This window comes from Crocodylus siamensis, chromosome 4 (genome assembly GCF_052110815.1).
Source record: "Crocodylus siamensis isolate JL-2025a chromosome 4, ASM5211081v1, whole genome shotgun sequence".
Classification (NCBI taxonomy): Eukaryota; Metazoa; Chordata; order Crocodylia; family Crocodylidae; genus Crocodylus; species Crocodylus siamensis.
In genome coordinates this window covers 189,679,834-189,700,704 of record NC_143398.1, presented here as the reverse complement: position 1 = coordinate 189,700,704, position 20,871 = coordinate 189,679,834, and the positions used below count along the sequence as shown (strand labels likewise).

General features: G+C 42.1%; 1 protein-coding gene across 1 annotated transcript in view; it reads right to left on the bottom strand.

The window, feature by feature from the left end:
* The window catches only part of TMEFF2 (transmembrane protein with EGF like and two follistatin like domains 2), a 221,549-nt gene extending 205,866 nt beyond the window's left edge, over positions 1–15,683 (bottom strand). The window contains exons 1-4 of the mRNA XM_090045214.1: positions 15,184–15,683; positions 12,809–12,918; positions 6,878–7,007; positions 2,492–2,518 (exon numbers count right to left, since the gene is read on the bottom strand). Coding sequence (XP_089901340.1) covers positions 2,492–2,518; positions 6,878–7,007; positions 12,809–12,918; positions 15,184–15,361 — 445 coding nt within the window. The 5' untranslated portion in view covers positions 15,362–15,683. The remainder of the gene's footprint in view (positions 1–2,491; positions 2,519–6,877; positions 7,008–12,808; positions 12,919–15,183) is intronic.
* Positions 15,684–20,871: the final 5,188 nt, after the last annotated feature.

The window sequence follows — 20,871 nt, the reverse complement described above, 5'->3', positions numbered from 1 at the left end:
GGCAGTGCTGCCCAGACCAGGAGCCCAAAGACCACAGGTTAACCCCTCAGTGGCTACATGCAGCCTACCAGTTGTCAGCTCTACTTTAAAATATTCTCTTTCCCTGCATAGTTTCAGGTAAAAGAAAATTCAGCAAAATGGCAAATAAGGTGACAATTTTCTCATCACATGACAAAGAATGGGAGGACCCCCCCACAGGAATCTACTAATATACTCACCCTTTTTATCTTTGTGGCTTATATGGTTTTCTGTAGCAGCACATTACATTTCAGACTGAATGAGGTAATACTGGTTAATTACAAGACTGATTTTACCTATCTGTGTAGTGTTTAAAAAGTATTTTACATATGCAAAATCTATCTTTGCCTGAAAAGAAGCACCTTAGCCTTATTTCCACTCAAACTGATGTATATTAGAGAAAAGATTACTGAAGTCAAGGATTATATGCTACTGTAGAAGTGATGTAAGTTAGTGAACAATCAAACCCTAAAAGCACAAAGTATTATTAAAATTATTTATGGAGAAATCCTGGTTCCTGTGTAATAAAAACAGCGCATTGCTAGTTTATTTTTCAGGATTGAGGATGATGAGCAGGAGAGGGTGGATAAAGCGGTGGATCTTTTTTCCTTTTTGGATCTCTCATGGGATAGACAATGAAATTAAACTTCTCAGTTACAATGTACTGTCCTCATGAACCATTGGTTCCTGCGCTGTGATCCATAAATTTCTTGTGGTCCATGTAAGTCTGTGGCTGGAGGTCCACAGATATCTGTACTAGCTGTCCTCCACACTGTCTACCCAACGCACCGCACTGCGTTCATCTACATATGACACTACAGTGACAGGTATAAACTGTGACACCAATGCTACTGTGCAGTAGCTCATTGCTACTGCAGAGTACAGCCGGAAATGATCCGTGCGCCACTGGGATTGCACAGTAGCGGCAGTTACTGTGTAGCCACTTGCTAAAGCAAGGACTAAATGACTGCACAGTAACAAGTGCACAGTTGTGTGCACATGTAGATGTGCCCACTGAGAGACAGCCTAATCCCAAATACTTCTCCATGTAACACGTATGCTATTTGGCAATTTTTCATGCAGTTGTGAAGAGTGAGGGGATCTGGTCCCCAGAATCATGGGAGGGAGGCTTAGTTGAGCCACACAACATGCTCACTATTGAGTTGTGGTCCACAACCGTGAAAAAGTTTGAGGACCTCTCTGCTAGCATAATGCCGTAGGGCTTCCAACATTAGAAAACTGATTTAGAGCAAGATTTTGATTATCTGTAGTATGACTATACAGGAAATCAGAGAGTAACATTTCCATTCTTCACATAACCATGTTAAGTCTATCCTTTTCAGATCTTTGATCTGGCTGCAGAACAAGGAACACAGTAGCTGTGCCCTCTGTATCTTCTGAGGGAGCAAGCAGATGAGGATAGACTAAGTCATAAGCAGGGTCAGATTAAACCTTCAGTGCATGTGTGTATTATACATATAAAACACACACACACACACACACTAAAATTAATAAATAAAAATCCACACACGCATGAGGGCGGGCTCAGGGAAGAGTCGGATTGAGCCAGGTGCTGCCTCTGAGCCCCCATGGAGTGAAGGACCAGGACCCCTGCATTTCAGCATCTTAGGCATGTTGTCTAGTCTACCTATGCATTAATCCGGCCCTGCCTTGGAGTTAGTCAATCATCTCAGCTAACAATACACTTGCACATGGAAGATTTATTCCTCTGCAATTGTAAAAGCAATATGCCTGGCATTCCTTGTCCTTCTGAGGAATGGTGCCTCCTAGTGCATTACTATGCATTTTCCCTTTTTTCAGGACTATCAAAAATCTATGATCTAACTGTAATTTTTAAACGAAGTAACTAATAAATAACTGCCCATTGTGTTAAATGTTAAGTTGCAGTTGAATGCATTTTACATTGTCCCTATAAGGCGTTCAGGGTTTGAGATTTTTGGCTGATGTTGATCTAAAACCACCTCATCTTTTTCCTAACAGCAATACTTCTTTGCAACTTTCAAAATAATTCTCTCTTGTTCTGCAAAATATTTGCTCAGAATTCTCCAGTGGGGAGGCAGACGATGCCAAGGGTTTGGTTCATGTTTTAAAAACAAGAAATATTATTTTAAACTTAAAACAAATGAGAGCACTAGTAACAGCAGATGGAGATAGAGTTCTTAGTACAATTCATGAATAATACACCATCCTATTAGAAGTAAAAAAGCTTTTTGAATTTCCTAAGAAAATAGCATGTCCTTATTAGGTTAGTTGGACTAAAATACAGTATGTCCCTTCTTCAGGAAAAACAAAAGAAACAAACAAATGAAAAAAACAAAAAAACACAAAGAAAGTATAAATGTATGGAATGAATGTACTGTTACAACTAAACAACAGAGTCCATTTACTTACAGCATGAAATTGTGAAAAACATATTTATATAGACACAGTAATATTAAAAGGTCACTCTTACCTCCGTCCCCTGATCCCGAGCCTGCATCTGAGAAGAGAGCAGAGCGAAATTATATTCATATGTGACAATATGTCTGTAAATTCATAAGGCAACATTGCTCAGTTAAATGCATTACAGTGTATCTTATGTTTGATGTCATTCCTGAGTAAATTACAGAGATCTAATCTGTATGTGGTTCACTCAAGCCATCTTTCTGATGTCTGAATTTTCTTTTTTTTTTAAAGTCTCCATAAGAGACTGAAATAACTGAGGCCTAAGAGTGCTTTAATATTCTCATAAGCCTCTATCTTGTTTTGTTGCATTGAGACCAATAATTTTGCTTCAAGAGCTTTGTGCTTAGCAGTTTTGTAAAGTTACTTTGTCATTTCAATTCTACCTACATACTATATCTAAATATATATATAACTTTTATCTAGTGTTGAAACAATTGAAATGAAAGTCACATACATTTATAAAACTGTGATATCCCTGTAAGGATATCAGAAATGTTTGATGACAACCAGAGAATCTGTGTCATAAATTGGATACATTTTAAAGAAAGGAAAAAATTTGAATGCACAAAAATCCTTTCCTCCCTCCTACACACTTTCAGAAAAATACTTTCAGGTGAAATAATTTAATACTTAAAGGTAAAATCAGAATTACAGACCTCTTCACATTGCTTGCTTACTAAACAAAGTGCATTATCTTTAAAACCTTCTCATTTAATCTGAAATAATTTAGCTAGAATGCTTAGTTTACCACTTTCAGGAGGAACAGCTACATGAAACTGTAAAGCACTGACCTTCATTTAGAAGCTTTCTAACCAAGCCAGTGTGTAAAAATGCACAAGAATGGGAAGACCTACAATTTTAAACTATCCAGAGTCTAACAAAAATGGGCACAATCAGCTGTATTAAGGACACTGATGAAAACAAAATAGTGATGTTATTTAGAGATTCTTCTTCCTTAAAAGGACCTCAACTCACAACCCCAGCTCCATGGCAAAGGCAGTTACAGGGTAAATGGAGTTTGCAAAACTAAAATCGAATTCTACTTGCATTCCAGTGTCAGATCCCAATTTATTCACAGTCAGATCTAGTTCATCTAAATCAGTTAGTCATCATTATTCAGATTTTTAAAAATCTTCAGATTAACAAAGCATTGAAAATTTTTCTGGGCCACAGAAATAGGGTACCAATTAAATCTTTCAGTAGGCAAAACACATGAGCAACACAGTTACATTGGTTTCCTAGCTAGATAACTTTTGGCAGTGGCATTTTTGCAATAATTATATGGCGTGGAGGCAATGAGCACTTGAATTGGGAAATAAAATGTGATAGTTCCTTCCTAATAAGCACCGCTTTTAACATCCATATGCCCAGTATAACTCTCCCATCTACTTCCTCCCAAATGTTCCTGCCCATGCCAGCTATTGAGTGAAAGGAAAGGAAGGTTTCTTCGTCTCGTGTTTCTCCTGGCTTCCAGAACAAAGGGACTTGCTACTAACTTCCCCACTTAGCTGCTGGAAAGAGGGGAACAAAATTTTATTTCATCCTTTCATCTCCTTTTATAGTCAGTGCATTTCTCCTATGTTTTTACCTCCTTCTTCCACATTTCAAGTCCAAATTCTGCCTACCCATCCCTGATGGAAGGTTTGGTCTCATTCATCTGCTGTTCTTACTTGGTATTCAGTGAGTATCTCTGTTGTGGGTTGAGCAGCCACCCAATTTCTTCTTACCCTATCCAGTGCAGGGAATTTTGATATATTTGTCCAGTGCTCCTTTTTCTGTTAGAAAGGGCAACAGGTACTCTTGAGATCAACATTCTGCTTCCTCTGTCTACATTCATAAAGGAGATAGCTACACTATATCCTTAACATGAATTGGGAGAGATGTTTCCAAGAGTGCTCCACCAACCCACTCTTGCTTACACAAAACAAACCTGGAAATGCAATTGTCCTAGCCATAGTGGCTCCACTGACATTGAAAAAGCTGGAGCCTGAACTGATTCAGTCTTTGCAGATTAGTCTAACCTGGCTAGGCTGAACCAGTCTGTAACCGGTTCAATTCCCTCCCTCCTTAGTCTGCAGCAAAACAACAGCTTCTCACCATTACTTCAAACTCGTGGTAAACAGCTTACCAGCTGACCTGTTGATTAGCTCCAAATAGCCCTAAGCGGTCACTGTGCTGTCTGCCTGTCCCAATGAAATTGCAGACACACATGTCTGCATTAGCTAGCACATCACATGCCTAGGGTCCATGGGGCTGGGGTCCCTGTTGTGAGAGATGGGAGGGAGGTGGGGATTTCCTGCTTGAGCAGCAGGGGGGGAGGGCAAAGGGAAGCCAGGCAGACCCTGCTGTGCCTGCAAGTCTCTGCCAGAGCTGCAGCCAGGTAGCAGAGGGGAGGGGTCAGCTCTGCTGTAGAGCAGAGAGCCCTGCCCAGCCCAGAGAGCATGATGGGATGCTGGGGGTGTCTGGTTTCTCTTCAACCAGCAAGGGGTCTGGGACAGACACTGCATAAACCAGTTTGAGCCAAATCAGTTAAGTCTGATACTACATTTAACCAGGTTTATCTCAAACCAGTTTCAGCCATTCTTAATCTGGTTTATGTGCATTGAACATGTGTTCTGTTACAGGTTTAAATGAGTTTCTGATCACTTAAACCGGGTATGTGTAATGTCTGTCCCTAGCCTACAAGTGTGTTTACCCACAGTCACTCTCTAGACCTCAGTTCCTGATGTGCTTGAGAATGGCTAGAAATAGCTTCACTGCTGCATTTCCAGGGTTGGCATGCAAGAACAGGAACAGGTGCGTGGGATGTGCTGGGAGGTCCTCCCACTGGGACAGCATAGACCTATTCAAGAAGATCTAGCAATTCCTAAGCAGCAAGAAAGGTCACCCACTGAGTTCAGCAAGAGTTGGATCAGGCCAGAGAAGAATCAGTGATGTGTCCCACCCTGTTCTAATTTGTAGCGCACGCGCACTGAACTCTCTACCACCAAGAGCTCTGGTCTTGGCTCCTGGTCACACCCCCATGTCAGTGAGCTCTTTGCTGTCCTTTTCAAAATTCCTAGATCTGCTCCTGGATCGGGCCTATAAGTGAGGTAAGTCTTTTTGAGGAGGAAAAAGAAGTCAAACATTCAAGACCTCAGTAAACCTCATTTTTCTTTTCTATTTCTGAGATCCTCACTGACCTTCAAAGAGAAACTCTCCGAAGTGGCTACTGCAAGCAATAAGCAAGTTTAAGTAATGAAGTAGTAAGATAGAAAACGATTCTTTTTTTTCCTGATAAAACAGCCCAGTTGGTTCTCCCTTCTGGAAAAAACAAGACTAAAATGACTTCATCTACAACAATAGATTGCCTGACTGAACTACTGGTAATACCAATTTCTAGACAAAGAACATTTTACAGCATGTGCTTTTTCCCTTGAAAATTCTTGGAAGGAACATAGTTTACAGAAAGAAAGTTTATTTTCTCTTAGGTGCAAGAAACACGGATTACTGCACTGAACAAAGTTTTTCTAATGCACTATTTATTGACTCGTCTATTCTAACCTTTAAAAAAATCCGCTTTAAGTTTAAAGAATTCTCTCAAGAACAAAGACTTATTCCTTCTCCTCTTTTCAAGTTAACTTCACTGCCCGGCTCTAATGAGTACAGAACACAAAAAGAAAACATCAAGAACTCCTGCACATAGCAAGCCAGTTTTCATGTCAGATTTTGTTCATTCACTTTTCAATATGCTTGATAAAGGAGAACTACAAACATTTCACAGTTTCTGGATTTAAGGAGAGATGTCTTGAGAAATAATATTCCTTTTCTGTGTACTGTTCAATGAAATCTCCCAACAAGTACAGAACAGATCATTGAATAGATTCACTAACTGAGTGAAAGATAAAGAACAAAATCTTCCCCTGGTATAAACTAGCATGGATTTCTCACAGCCAGTATCGCTATAGTATATATATGTACCAATGGGGAAGCAGTCTGAAACACAAAAGAAAACATGGAAGAAATGGCACTAGATGCAATAAAACTTATATTCCACTTTCTTCAGAATGGAGAGGTCTGTAGTAGCCCAAATGTCCACCTAATCAAACTTCTCCTTTAATCTCTATTTTTAGTTAGTGGTATTAATCATGTTAAATGCAGCAGAACACCAGACAGTTATTAGGAAAGAAACTTTGCTGTACACCAACCTCAGAATAAAGCCAACAGGTTTTGTTTGGGGTTTGTTTTTTGTTTTTCCTTTTAAAGGAATGTGTGACAGTAAATTCGTAAGATCGAGTCTGTAAATTAATACTGGAGTTAATACAGAAAAGGAACAATAAATAGTCATCACAATACACAAGTTATTTTGGTTGCAAACCTAGTTCTAGCTATAGCCAAAGAATACTTTACCTACCAGTTGCACATGATCCTTGTGACACTACAAGTATTTCGCTCTGCTGTTTGCAAGCAGCCTGTCTCAAGTAGCATTCGTTCTGATAGGTATCACCATTGGAGCCACACACCGGCACATAGTCACCGCTGCACTAATGGATATGGAAAAAGAAACAATGCAATTAGTAACAAAAACAATATCAGTGTCAAGTCAATCCCCTGATAAGTTATAAAACCATCAAAACAGAAAATTAAAATTCAGAAACTGCTTCTTAGCTGTTCGTTCTTTTCACATCTAAAGTTGTCAAGAGGACTATAGGAGAAAAATCAAAGAAATATCAACTCACCCTACAGAGTATAAGCCATATTCAGATTGGTGGCAGACAGGAAAGAAATTACCTATACAAGATAACCATTCCATAACAGTCCACTATGCAGTTTCTTATCTCTCTCTAAAATACTATACTCAGAGACCGAACAATGGACAAAATAAACATATCATCTTATTTACTAGGGCAATTCATTATCTTTCCACAGAAGACAAACAATTATTTCTGCATAGTTATAATTATAACCAAGTAGAAAGCAGAATTTTTGTGTATGTGTAAAAATAAGCACACAAATGAAATCTTCTGAAACACTGACATTTTTCAATGAGTTCTAGTTATGTTACCTAAAGCTCAGAGCTCTCCATGTCAGAGAGAAAAGGTATCAAGCCAGAGGTAGAAGGAATTTCGAGTCAACATTCTAAAGAACACAGAGATTAAATAATACATTGTCAACTCAACTTCCATTTGGCATTAGAAACTATTTGCTTTATTTTCTTCCATCACAAAAATGGCCAGTTTTGCCCACTTTTGTTCATATTAATAAAGAATAGTTCTATTTGATAACGGAAATTAGGCAACCTACGGGGTGTAGTTATCATAAGATAATCACACTCTAAGGCATTAGAGATACTTGGATGTACCCTGTACCTGATAATTATGCCAGGGATATGATTATTTCATGATTACTATACTCCTGATATGCCTCATTATTTAATTATAACAAACGTAATGATCAAGATTATTATTTACAAATGATCATGTCTGTTTAAAACTAAGTAAAAATTAAAAGGAAGTCAAACTACCAATTTAGCTGTCTTAATCCATAAAGTATCTTACATGTGTTAATACACATGATATACAGTATGAAACAGAAATTACATAGATATGAATTTCAAATCTGCCTAGATATGAGTGACCAGAGAAATGATTAACACATGCAATTGCATGTTTTGTATTAATTGCAAAACTCCACACAGAGATGTAGCCAAGAAATTATTCATAGTTGGTCAGAGTGACATTTTGATTGGGCCAACTCAAATAACATTTTCTCTATGCATTATATACATTTTTAAAATTCCTAGGCCTGATGCCCAACTCCTCTTCCTTTTAAATAGAAGAGAATGAAGCAAAAAAAAAAAAAAAAAAGGTGGGGGAGAATTCAGAGATTTTTTAAAAACTATCGATGAAAAAGTGCCTGATATGTTATTTGGAGGAACATATTACAAATTTGAGCAATGTTAAATAGAAAAATGCCAATTTCATCCAAAAGCTCATCGGTGATAATCTGAACAAAGCTGGAGGGTGACTTGGAAGAGTTTACCAAGACAATTAACACAGTCAATTGTATTTTTTTAAGTATGAAGGCTCAAATCTTACTTGCTGTATATAAAGTGTCCCCTTAACACTAATGTGACTATCTGAATGAATAAGGTGTGCAAGATTTGACCCAAATGTCACATTAGCCATTATTACAAGTGACTGGCAGCAATGTGCTTAATGTACTCACTAACTCAAGTGTTAAAAAGTAAACATATATTAGTGACACATTCTTCTTTCCTCTGCAAACTAAGTTAATTGCAGTTTGAATTTATTTATTTGCTATAAACTGTTTCCTTGTTTTTGTGCAACAGTTACGCTTATGAAAAGACAAAGATGTGAAGCAGCTCTTCAACAACAGGGAACAAAGGACTTCGGAGCTTTCAGGTGGTGCAAGCTTTAATTTTCAAGTCAAGTGGGTTTGAAAGCTTTGCTAAAGCCATATCTGAACTGAAGATTTTAAAAAAGGTAGCAATACAATGCTGAGATTTTAATAAGTGGCTATCTAATGATCTACTAGAGCTGGCATCTCCTACTTTACAAACAATGGAAAACTGGCATTCGCAGCTTTTTTATTGGCACAAAGTATTTCTTTCTGGTCCTGGAGGATAGTAGGAAAACAGACTTTGATTGTCAGCATTTTCTCAGTCTAGCAATACATTTTTGGCATTGGTTCAAGGGACAGTACACCAGGGCCTAAAAACCAGTTAGATTTCCATTCTGTGACATAAGGCCCGATGCACCATTCATTAAAATCTGCATCAAAACACCTATTGACTTCAACAGCACAGAGCCACATTGTGGAACCCTCTTTCAAACACGTTTTTTAAATTATATATGTGCAGCTCAAGCAAGAAAGAACAATGAACATATCCTCCACACCTGCCAATGACTGCTTTTCATTGCATTTGGAATCTTGTATGCTCATGATCAGAAGCACAGAAAGATATTGCTTTAGCAGGCTCTATAAGGTTTATTTATTTAAAAGGTTTATTTTTCAGAGGAGCTGTCATACTTGTATAACTCCTCCTCAAGTGACTGCTATGAAACTTTGATTATTTCCTACAGTCATAAGTGTCATATTATAAATACTGTCACCACACTGCATATATTTTGAGCAAACAAAGTATAGGGGAACATATTCCAGTAATGTAATACAGGGTTTTGAGTTGGGTGACTAGAGACTCAATCTTATAAACCCTTAGAAATGAAAGGACATGCCTACACAGACAGGGGATGATGTTCCAGCGTGACATCAAGAAAGTTACACTGTTCTGGACAAGCTGCCTCCTAAACCAGAAGCAGTATAGCCACATCCATGCCGGCTAATTAGCACCGACCAAGCTAATTGGCACTGTTACTCAGCAGGGCTAATTAGCCCACATAGCACTAGGTTCATGCATCTACATGGCTTACACTTTAGGAAGCAGCATGTATGGAATAGTGTAGCAGGCTTAAAAATACTACTCTGGAATATGGTAAATTTACGATGTAGATGTGGCTCAAGTAGTTTAACTCATGCAAGGAGCCCCAGTGAAGTTGACTGACTATTCACTTAAGGAAAGTTGCTTGTGTATTTAAATATTTACAGGTTTAGGGTCTAAACATAGAGGAACAAATGCAGCATCAACTGAAATACCTCAGCATCCCTTCAGGCATTTTCATATTGTCAGAAACAAGAAAAAAAGAAGAGATGTTGCCAGATCAATGCATTCAGAGGCAGTTATATAAAGGCCCTTCTAATTTGCGGAGATTATGATTTTATGATGCCGTAAGAAAAAAAAAAGCAGGTTGTTACATGTAGTTGACAATGAGGTCCAGTAAGAGGGAATGAGTACTGAGTACCATTAATACATGGGGCTGTGCTCTAACACAAAGAGAAATTAAGTTCTGTTCTTACTGAAAGAGATGTGTATTGGATGCTCTCTCCTGATATACTTGTCAATGGCCATGGAAATTAATGCATGATCTACATTTCTGCAGTATTACAAAAGCAAAAGAGTCACTGTGATGAAAGGCCTTCGACTTTCTTAACCTACATAAGGCAGGGGACCACTCAAATGAACTAAAACAGCCCCTCATGAATCTGCCTTTCAAACAAAAATAGCAAGAAGTTGTATTTTCTTACTCCATGTTTGGTAGGATGCTATTTGTAGGAACATTACAAAAAACAGACAATAGACATGCCCAGCTAAGAGTTTAAAACGTGTAGAGGCAACTTAGCTTTCAATCCTCATTTTTTTCCAAGTTGCAGTTAGAGCTCCCAGCATATTCTAAAGAAATCCAAAAGAGCAATTAAACTGATGAGGAATCCTCTACTGTTTTACTCACTCTTATTCTAGAGAAATGTCTGTGGAGCAGAGGCCTGATTTCTGAGCAAGGAAAATCCCTCACTTAAGGTATATGGTTTATGAATGTGCCCTATATACCACACATTTACTCAGTCTGTGATTCTAGTGGACATTAATTTTCTGCTGCAGTAGTGCTTCTCCTGTTTCCAGTCAACCCGCTGATGTTACAAGATGAGCCAAGCTCCTCCCCAGTTGCAAATCTACTGAAGTAAAAGGTTTGAGCAAGGCAAGGGGATTCATTTGACTGTGACAAACTTCCAGTGCCAGCATCAATCCCGGTATTTGCAAAACACATATAGCATCCACCACTGGTAGCTTACATGGCAAGTCCATGCTCAGTGCTGTAGCTCTTGCTGGCTTCCAGGGGGTTTGGATCAGACCCACAATCACCTCGTTAGTTATTTACATTTCACTTATGATTGTAAGCATTATTCCATATTTGTCTTATTTCTCTGGTATCATGTCTCATTTCTCTTGCCATTGTCCAACACTGGTATAGCTATCACTGAACTCCAGAATATAAGACAATGCATCCCAGTGATTTTTCTGACCTTTGTTTATTCTAACTCACCAATGATTAGTACTTTTCCTTGGGAAAACTAGCCTGTATTCTCTCCCTTGCCATGAGCAAAGTCTTGGTTTGCTCCTCCCAGGCAATTGATCCATTGCTTTAAACCAGTTGCCAATACCAAAGTGGAATTAAACATGAGAATTTAGTGTTTTATCTGGACACTGAGAGATCTAAATGCCAATGGGACATCCTCAGTGCTATCTTCCCTTCAGGCAATGGTGCTAATCAAGTCACACATGCTGATCGCATTATATAGCATTTTCTCAGGAAAAGAAAATTTAGAGATAGAAAGAACATGGCCCATATGTATCAACTCTAGAAATGGAAAAATTCAATAACGGAAGGCTAAATGGAGGAGATTCAGTAAAGCAATTGTTTTGTGTTCCTGTGTAGACATTTCCACCTGCCCTTGCCCCACCACTTTTTAAATTGATGCATGTATGTTTTTGGATTTTTTTCTTAACATGTATGTGTCTCCGGCAATGTAAGCAATTCTTGTCACACTTCAAACTGAATAGCCTATCAAAGCTCAATGATAAATTAGTCATTACAAATGTGCACAGTACTGAACCATGCCTGGGGGTTTCTACTGTAAACATGTACATAGGTATTAAAAGTTCAACAGTTGAATAAAGCTACCTCAAAATGTAAGAAACAACTAGGACATCAGTATGTACATATGTGTTGGTACATACTCAAAACTCTTTAATATACAGGATATGTAGTCAGATAATTAAGCAAAGCACAGCTGTTGGCTAAAATATATGTCAGAAGTAATACTTCATAATTAATTGTGTGACTTTAAGAATGCCTGGGCTTTGGATTCAACCAGGTAGGGGAGAGAGAGAACGTATAAAAGGAAACAAAACAAAAATCAATAAAACCCTCTAAAACTATAGAAAGCCTAACAGAAGTTTTTGATTTTAGAACAGTAGAATTTCCTTCTAATCTGAGCTATAGAGTAGATAAGTAAGCATTGCCACTATGCAACCTTCCTGAAAATACTGTATAAGCACATTACACATCCATTTCCCTAACTAGATCAAAATTCTGAATGTATAAAGCCAGGTCTGTAACACTGATAAATGTGGAAAGGATTTAAAATCCTAGCTAAAAGGGCACAGCAACAAAATCATAAATGCACAACCTGAAGCTGCAGACCCCAAAGGGACATTTAAAACCATAGCATCTGCATTTTCCCAGAGAAACTTATGTCTTCTTGACACCAGTTGGCTCTCCTGCCAGCTCTTTATATTTGCTGCCAGGTTTTCCCTCTAACTTCTCTGCATGTAGAGAAATAAATTGCCAAGTGATAGGTTGTAAAGAGAGATCCCTGATTTGTATTCTCATTAGTGAATTAAAGAATGAAATATCAGTCATCTTACCTTGAACTGACAGACGCAAGTCACACTGTCTCCAATTCTTAAACATTCCCCATCAAATTTACAGGTATTGGTGTCGCAGAGAAAAAGATCATTTTCTCTGTCATCAAAACCTCAAATATAGAGAGAAAAATACTGTCAGCATTGGTCTGGTAGGAAGAACAATACAGGCAATTCTGCATTTTAATGTACGCAACACAATAACCTTGTAGATAAAACAATAGTCTGGATGTTTCCGTCTTTCCCTGTTATCCATTTTCTACTTTTTGTATTGTTCTCTCCTGTCTTCCTATTACCCCTCATTCCCCACACCCCCCAAGCACACTTTTTTTCTATTAAACAGACTCCATTTCCTCAAAAGCCATCCAGTAATTGGACTATTTTATTTTCTTAGGTTGTAAATACCATTTTATCCACTGTTGCATGGAAATATGTTATTCTGGATGTATGTCCAACATGGAATTTCTCCAGACAGTGATGTCACAAAGCCCCTATAATAAAGATAAACAGGCTGTGTGTTTTCTGTGATGGTCTGTCTGATACCAATGAAGATTGATCACCTCTAAGTTAACAGGAGGGGTGCCAGGTTCTTCACAAGCTGCTGAGTAAACCTAGCTCTCTCCCTTCATTTTCTACAGACAAACTAACAAATCTGGCTGAAGATTCAGCTCACGGATGCCAGCATGAATTTTAGATTTCACTAGTTGCCAGCCTACTCTGACAGTGTGCAGTGAGGTATTAAACCAAACAGCTATATTAGACTCCAAATCCATTAAGATTTAATCCTATTGATTTTTTTAACATCTTAGTGCTCCAAATTATACCACTGCATATTAAAAATGAAGAATCCATGGTAAAAAAAAAAAATCACTGCTTGACACCAACATATTATGCAATATATTCTATGCTATACATAGTAGGAAGGTATTCCTTTTCAAAATGCTAGTACAAAGTCTAATTTCAAAATTACTTCACATATTAGAAAGGCACAGGCTGTTCACCTAAACATGAAACTCACTGTAAAAGTCAATATCACTTTAAGGAATAAAAAATGGAGAGCACTTTATTTTGAACATTCGGATCTTTGAAAACCAGCCTACAGTATAGCTAAATTTTTGTCTATAACCTGTGCATGGCACTTTTCTCCCAATTTTCAACATGCACACACACACAAAGTTGACATGTTACACCATACATCGCTGAGTTCCACTTTGTCACTAAGGGAGATGGGGATTTTGCTTCATGCAAACCTTGTTAATGCATGTGTGTGTATATATATATAGCTATATAATATATATACACACACACACACACACACACACATACACACATACACATACACACAAGGGCTACCCAAAAAGAACGGTGTGAGAGATCAGCTAGAATGAGAAAAGCCACACAAGACGCAGTAGTTGCGCTGAAACCCCCCCAATGGTAAATAACACTTCAGGCATTTGTGCTCTCATCATTTTAAGAGCTAAACTGGTCAGGTACAAGCCATCTGATCTAAAAGGGCAGCAACCCCCTCATCATTTTTATTCACCAGTATATTTCACCTGGACTCAGGCAGGCAAGCCAGGCTGAAAGTGATCGGATGAAGGAGCAGGGAAAGAAGCCTGTTTAACTGCAGCCTTCAGAAGAAATCGAGGAAATCGCCTGCGAAGCATTACTTCTTGATCATTTGCAGCTAGCCGCCCTTGCCCTTTGGTCCTGTGTGCGTTCATCTGACAGCCATAAACATTACCTCTGCTAACTTCTCTCCAGAAACTACAGGGTTTAACTGAATTAAAAAGAAAAAAAAACCAAAACCAAAGCAAGCGAGAGACCCGCACGCCGTGCCTATAAAAATCAAAATGCCTTGAACCAGCGGCAAGGAAAGGAAGACTTCACCCAGCAGGATCAGCTTTCCAGATCATCATCGGAGTTGCTGTTTCTTGGAAAGATGACCCAGCCCCAGACTCCTGGCACTTTCTGCAGGGGGATCAGCATTTCCCAGACAGCCCCTGCTTGATTTATTCTTGCCTTCTCTCCCCTCAAGTTATTTCTCTCTCGCTCGCGGATCTAACTTTTGTTGCTCCCCCTGCCCGAAATACAAGACAAAACAGCATCGAGCCTTTGCGGGATCTGTGTTCGGGCTCTGAACAGACCAGCACCCCCGAAATCTCAAAAGGATGCCATCCAAGTACCTGGGGGAGAGAGTGTGGGGGGGGGTACTGAAGCATCCATGCACTTTCTCCCTCGTGGTCCACAGGCTCCTGCTAAAGAAACGGGGGCAGCAAAGGGCTCTACCGTGCAGGGGTCGCTGCGATCGGCGGGGGCCGGGGGCTGGGAGCGGGGAGAGGGACAGGAAGGTCGCGGGGGGCTGGCGAGCAGCTTACCGGAGCAGTTCCAGCCGGTGGGCGTTTGGCAGTCACTTAAGGAGGTAGGGAAAGCTGCAAGTTTCACTGGCCGGGCTATGATGAGTAACATGACGGGCAGCAGCAGCCAGCAAAAGCAATCGCAAAGTGTCCAGCCGCCGCCGCACTGCCGAGGGGGGGAGGCGTCCCCCAGCACCATGACTTCTCAACTCAACTCCGCAGCAGCCGCAGCAGCCAGGGGCTCCCCACAGCGGGGCGGCGTCGGGGCGCGGGCGGCAGGGCGCGGCGGCAGCTCAGCATCCCGGGGGCCCCGGCCAGCAGCGGCTCAGGAAGAGGCAGCGCAGCCCCGGCATGGCGAGCCGGGCAGGGGCGGCAGCGCGCTGCGGCGGGCGGGGCTGTCCGGGCCGGGGGGGGCCGCGGCCATAGGCTCGGGGCGGCGGGCGTGTGCACTCAGGGCGCCGCGCAGCCGAGCCGCCGCCGCCCGCTCGCCCGCTCTGCCGCCCGCATCCCTCTGGCGCTGGGGAAGCAGCAGGTCCCTCTGCCCGGCGGGGTCACGTGGAGACGGCAGCGCGGCCGCTGATTGGCGGAGCGGGATGCAGGTCCCCGGGAGGGGGGGGGGGGGGGGCGGCAGAGATGCTGCGCGGCCCGGGCCGGCGGTGCTCGGGCGGGAGGAGCCGGCGGGGCGGGGCCGGGCGGCGTGTCCCCTGCCCCTGGCGCGCCGCCTCAGCCGCAGCGAGGGGCGCGGGCGGCTCAGGGCGGCACCAGCGCACACGCGCGTCCCGCCGCCTCGCACCTCTGCCGGGGCCGGGGCCGGGGCCGGGGCCGGGGCCGGGGGACGCCTCCCTCCTCCGCGCGGGCTGCGCTGGTGTGGCGGCGGGGACCCAGCCCGGGTCGCTGTGTGGGGGCCGCCCGCGGCCCGGGCGCCCCCTCGCTCGCAGGCTGCCCCCCTCCCCCCGAGGCGGCTCCCTGCCCCGGGAGCGGGCAGCTGCCGCCCGGGTCCACCCCCGCACGCGGCAAGGGAAGCGCCGCTCCTCGCGGGCAGCTGGCTCCTCTCTCAAGAAGGCTCCATTAACAACAAGAATCAAAACAGATCTGTTTGGCCAGGCGGCATCACCCCCCTCCCCGTTTCCAGCCACAGAAGGGACGCGGAGGGAAGAGAGCCGTCCTCCGGCCCGGCAGGGAGCGGAGCCGCCGAGACGCCCGGTCCTTCGGCGAGAGCAAGGTGTGCTCCAAGCGGCGGGAAGCGCGAGCCGCGCGCAGGCAGCCCAGCGCATGGTTTTCTCTCCCTGCGCAAGAGCCCCTCACCGGGCTTCTGGAAACAAGCCCCGCGCGACACTAAATACGAGGAGAGCCGCGGCAAGAGGAGTGTTTGTGCCCCACTGACATGAGGGTGAAGCCCGACCTCGCTGTCTTTCTGCACCAGGCTGGCAAAAGACAAGAGCAGCTTGAAGTCCTGCAACCCCTTAAGGGCTTTAAGTGTATTCAAGTGCTAAGGAAATGCTGGCTAATCACAATCTGTTTCCTTTGCAGTCCTCTAGTTGGAAAGGGGGAAAAAAAACCCAACTCCAGCAGACTTAACGGCCGTGCTCAGTCAGCCAATTGCATCCTTGCCCCGTGCACCCAGAAATGATTAAGAAATGTCCCCTGGACATATATACATGCTGGTGACTTGATGTCGCTTTATTTATACACACAGACTGTAGCAATATCAGCAAGGGGAAAGAAAGAAAAAAAAAAAGGTTGAAACTGGCAAGCACCACCATGTGGCAGGAGAACATCAGTCGCTGAATATTGCATTGCTGAAATAAATAATGTTACTCACATCGGTGCTATGGACAAGTGTTGCATTCCTGGACTGAAGGGTGGAAACAATTTCCCCAGTCTTCCCAAGGTGGGTCAAATCTGCATCATACAAGCTGAACGAGCCACAAAAGTTCCTGGCTTCAAAAGCAGAAGCCTAGGGCAGCTCAACAAACAGACTGATTTTTCAAAAGTCCTCCACTCCCAATTGATCTTAATGAGCGCTTTTGAAAACACGGTCAATTATTTTTGGAGCTGTAAATACAGACTTACGAGCTTAACTTTAGGGGCCCATTTTTTTTAAATATTGGCCCACACACTGGATGAAGTCATGATTTGTCTTAATAACAACACTATCACCTAATTCAAATTAAAAAAAAAATCAACACTGTATAATATACAAATACCTGCCAGCACAACCTCTACATGGATCAATTTATGGAATTTCCTTCTAATTTGATAAAGTGGACTTCTGCAGAAGGCTGCAGAAAGGCAGGAAGTCCCTTGCTCAGCCCCAAGCAAGAGAAATTCCTTTTCCTTTTCCATGGGAAATTCATCCACACAGCTCCTCCCACCCACAGTTGTGCTGTCATTTCTTCCTTTTATGAGCATGAAAGTTGTTAGGTGTTTCATCTAACGCAGCAGGGACCAATCTTTTTGGCAGGCTTGCCACAAATTTAGCCTGAGTGCTACCCGGATGCCTTTTCCTTACCCAGTCTGCCGCTTAGCTTCCTGATTTCCGTCCTGTGCTCCCTGATCAAGCTGCTGCTCTGCTTTTGACTCCCTGCCCTGTGTTCCCTGCCTGATCTGACATTGGGGTTTTTTTGCTCCCTGCCCCAGCTGCCACTGTGCTACCTGTCTCTATCCCCAGTCTGCTGCATGCCACACACAGAGGTTGCCAGTGGCACTTGTGGCACCCTTGCTGCAGGTTGACCCCCTGGTTTACCACATCCTGACATACTCTAAATGTTTAGGTTAGACAAGACAGGAATGACTTCCAGTGCCAGCTGGTGGTTGAACTGAAGACATAAGTGACTTTAGCTGCAGCTTCAGTGGAGCTAACAGACTTATACCAACTGAGGATCTGGGCCGGGTTCTCCTCTTGCTTCTTTCTTTTGTGACTTTTCAGCTTATTTCTCTTTTTCTTGCCTATTTTTTTGTCGTCCTTTTTGGCCTTCATCTTTCCCATTTCCCTTTCAGCCCCTTCCCTTTTTTTCATTAGTATTTATTGCTGGTCACTGAAATTGAGCTCAGCATTGGTACTCATGACCCATGCACTGAATAGCCAGACAACCAATCAGATACAGAAAGCACCAGCTGATGAGTAGACGGAAGTAGAACAGTGATTAAGCAGCAGCTATGCAATTAGATCATGGATGTGTGGGGGTAAGAGTGGGAGAGCCTTTCTTTTTCATTATAACTGTTTATCTTTATTTTGCAGTATTTTTTCTCTTCCTCTTTTCTTCTACTAGTTTAATATTGTTTTGTGCCATCACCCCCTCTCACTCATTTCGTTTCTAGATCTCTCTAGTGCTTTTATCCATATGCCCTGTTTCCTTTCTACAGTCTCACTATAAGGAGATTTCATCTACACAAGATGTTTACTGCTCAGTGGACTAATTAACTGTGCAGTAAATATCTCAGCATCTAGTCAGAAACTAATAAATTCCACAGCAGGGTAGTACTTGTAAATACCCTGCCATAGAAATTTTTTCTGTGCAAAGCGCATGTGTAGATGTTGACTCAGCTGGCTGGGGCATGGGGGTGCATCAGTGCGGAGGCTGCCTGCCAGCTAGCTGCATGCTGAAGGGTGCTTGTGCCCCAGCCAACTCTTCCACAGCACATTGATTCCTGTCAGAGCAGCCTCCAGCTGGCAGGCTGACCCCTTGGGCCCCCTGCCAGCTGGGGCTGCTGCAACCTGGGTCAGTGTGCTGTGGTCTGGGCACATGTGTAAATGGTGTGCCTGGGAGCTTATTGCTCCACAGTTTATTGCTGTGCATTAATAGCATGTGTAGACACACCCTTAAAGTCTCTCATTCCTTGTTTACCTCTTGGCCTCCACTCAGACTATTTTCACAGGGCTATTTTCTCAGGCTATCCCTGAAACTTTGTCTTCTACTGGATTCCAAAGTTAGCACTGACCTTTTCAAGTTGCTTATTGTCAAGTGTGGTTTTCCAGAGAGTGAAAATTATAATCCATGGTCTTCACTATCTCACTGAGCAGGCCCTTTCTTAAACTGCCTGTGCTGCCTTTACTGTCAAGGAAATTCAAGCCTAGGCAGCTTTGGCATTTAGAGGCATTTAAAGAATACCAATAATACAGATCAGCGAAGAAACCCTACTATGGAATCTGATTACTACAGACAGTATCCAGCAGCTATCAAATGGAACTGTCTTGTCCACAGTTTTGAAAGACATTTAACTCAGTTCTATTCTCATCCACTCAGACCACAGACATTTTCTGAAGTCGCAAAAGGGTTAAAGACGTCTTCTAATTTTTATTTCTTCCTTCTGAACTTACTTTGAGCTCTGGGAATACCACTAGAGGTCCCATATTATGGTGGGACTCAAATGGCTTGAGTCAAATGGCTGGATTCTGACATTAATGTTTGCCTAGATGACAGAATGGTGACGATGGTCTCAGACACTGTGCCATGACTACCTAAGACTGGTATTTTCTTGTAAAAGCTTTCCCTTGTTGGTACAGATACTTTACTCATAAAAATATTTTTATGATTAAAGTATAGCTGCCAGAGTTGTTCCAAATGGGCTTGGTGGACCCAAGTGCCTTATTTCTCCTTTTCCCTCTCTTGCAGTTTCCTATGAATTACAGACATTGAGATAGGACTATAAGAGAAAAGGATTCTAGTTTAGAAGTACTATTCTGCACTATTAATCCCATATTGCACACAATTTCTTGTTAACACAGTTACATTTCTGCACTTAGTTCATATCCACAGTCATATCTTCAGTGACATGCCCTACCTATAACAATCAAAACTATGTGGAAATTTTTATTTACAACTGATGTATCAGATTCCTTTCTACCAGTATACCTACCATGGCTGATTTGGGCCAGTTTGATGGTGCACATGAGGTCTGATGCCTGCAAATTGATCTTTTTGAGGATTTTCTGGGGGAGGGAGGCTTAGCACCTTTGTGGTAGTCATTGTCCTCCATATTAGGTCCAAGTATTAGTACTACACAGACCAATTATCTCCCAGGTCCTATGCGACATCTTGATGAAGCCACTTGTTGAACTGGTCAGATGACAGGGTCTCAATGGTCAGCAATATGCATATGTCACAGAACTCTAGCTATCCTTCTCCACATATGGCTATATTGTTTCTACTAAAATAGTTCAGGGCTCTTCTGAAGTTAGCTTCTGGATAAAACAGTTGGTTGAAGCTGAACCCACTTATACTTGGGATAGAAATTAAGTAATTGGGAGAACTTGCAATAATGGTGCACTCATATTACATAGCCACAATAATGGGTTAGTTCCATCCATGGTCAAGGAGCAATTAATGGATTCCTGAGCAACCCCAATCTCCCACAATGCAGAACCCAGGAAAAATGTTTTCTTCCCATCTACAGTTGGCTGGGTGACTACACCAAATGAAGGATTACCTGGCCTCAAGTATTTACACTTTCATTGTCTTATAACTGGACTACAGCAGTACAGTATCCTTGGGCATTAAGCCTCTGGGTGATTACGAAACTCCAGATGATACAAAGCACAGAAGCTGCTATGTCCAACAATACTGGCTATTACAAACACATGAAATCTTTGCTCCATTTCCTGAATTGGGTCTTAGAGAATTTTTAATTAAGTTCATCTCTTTACCTTCATGGTGATGGGTCCAAGTTTGTGAAATAAACTATAGATCTTAATATCTTCCTCTCTAA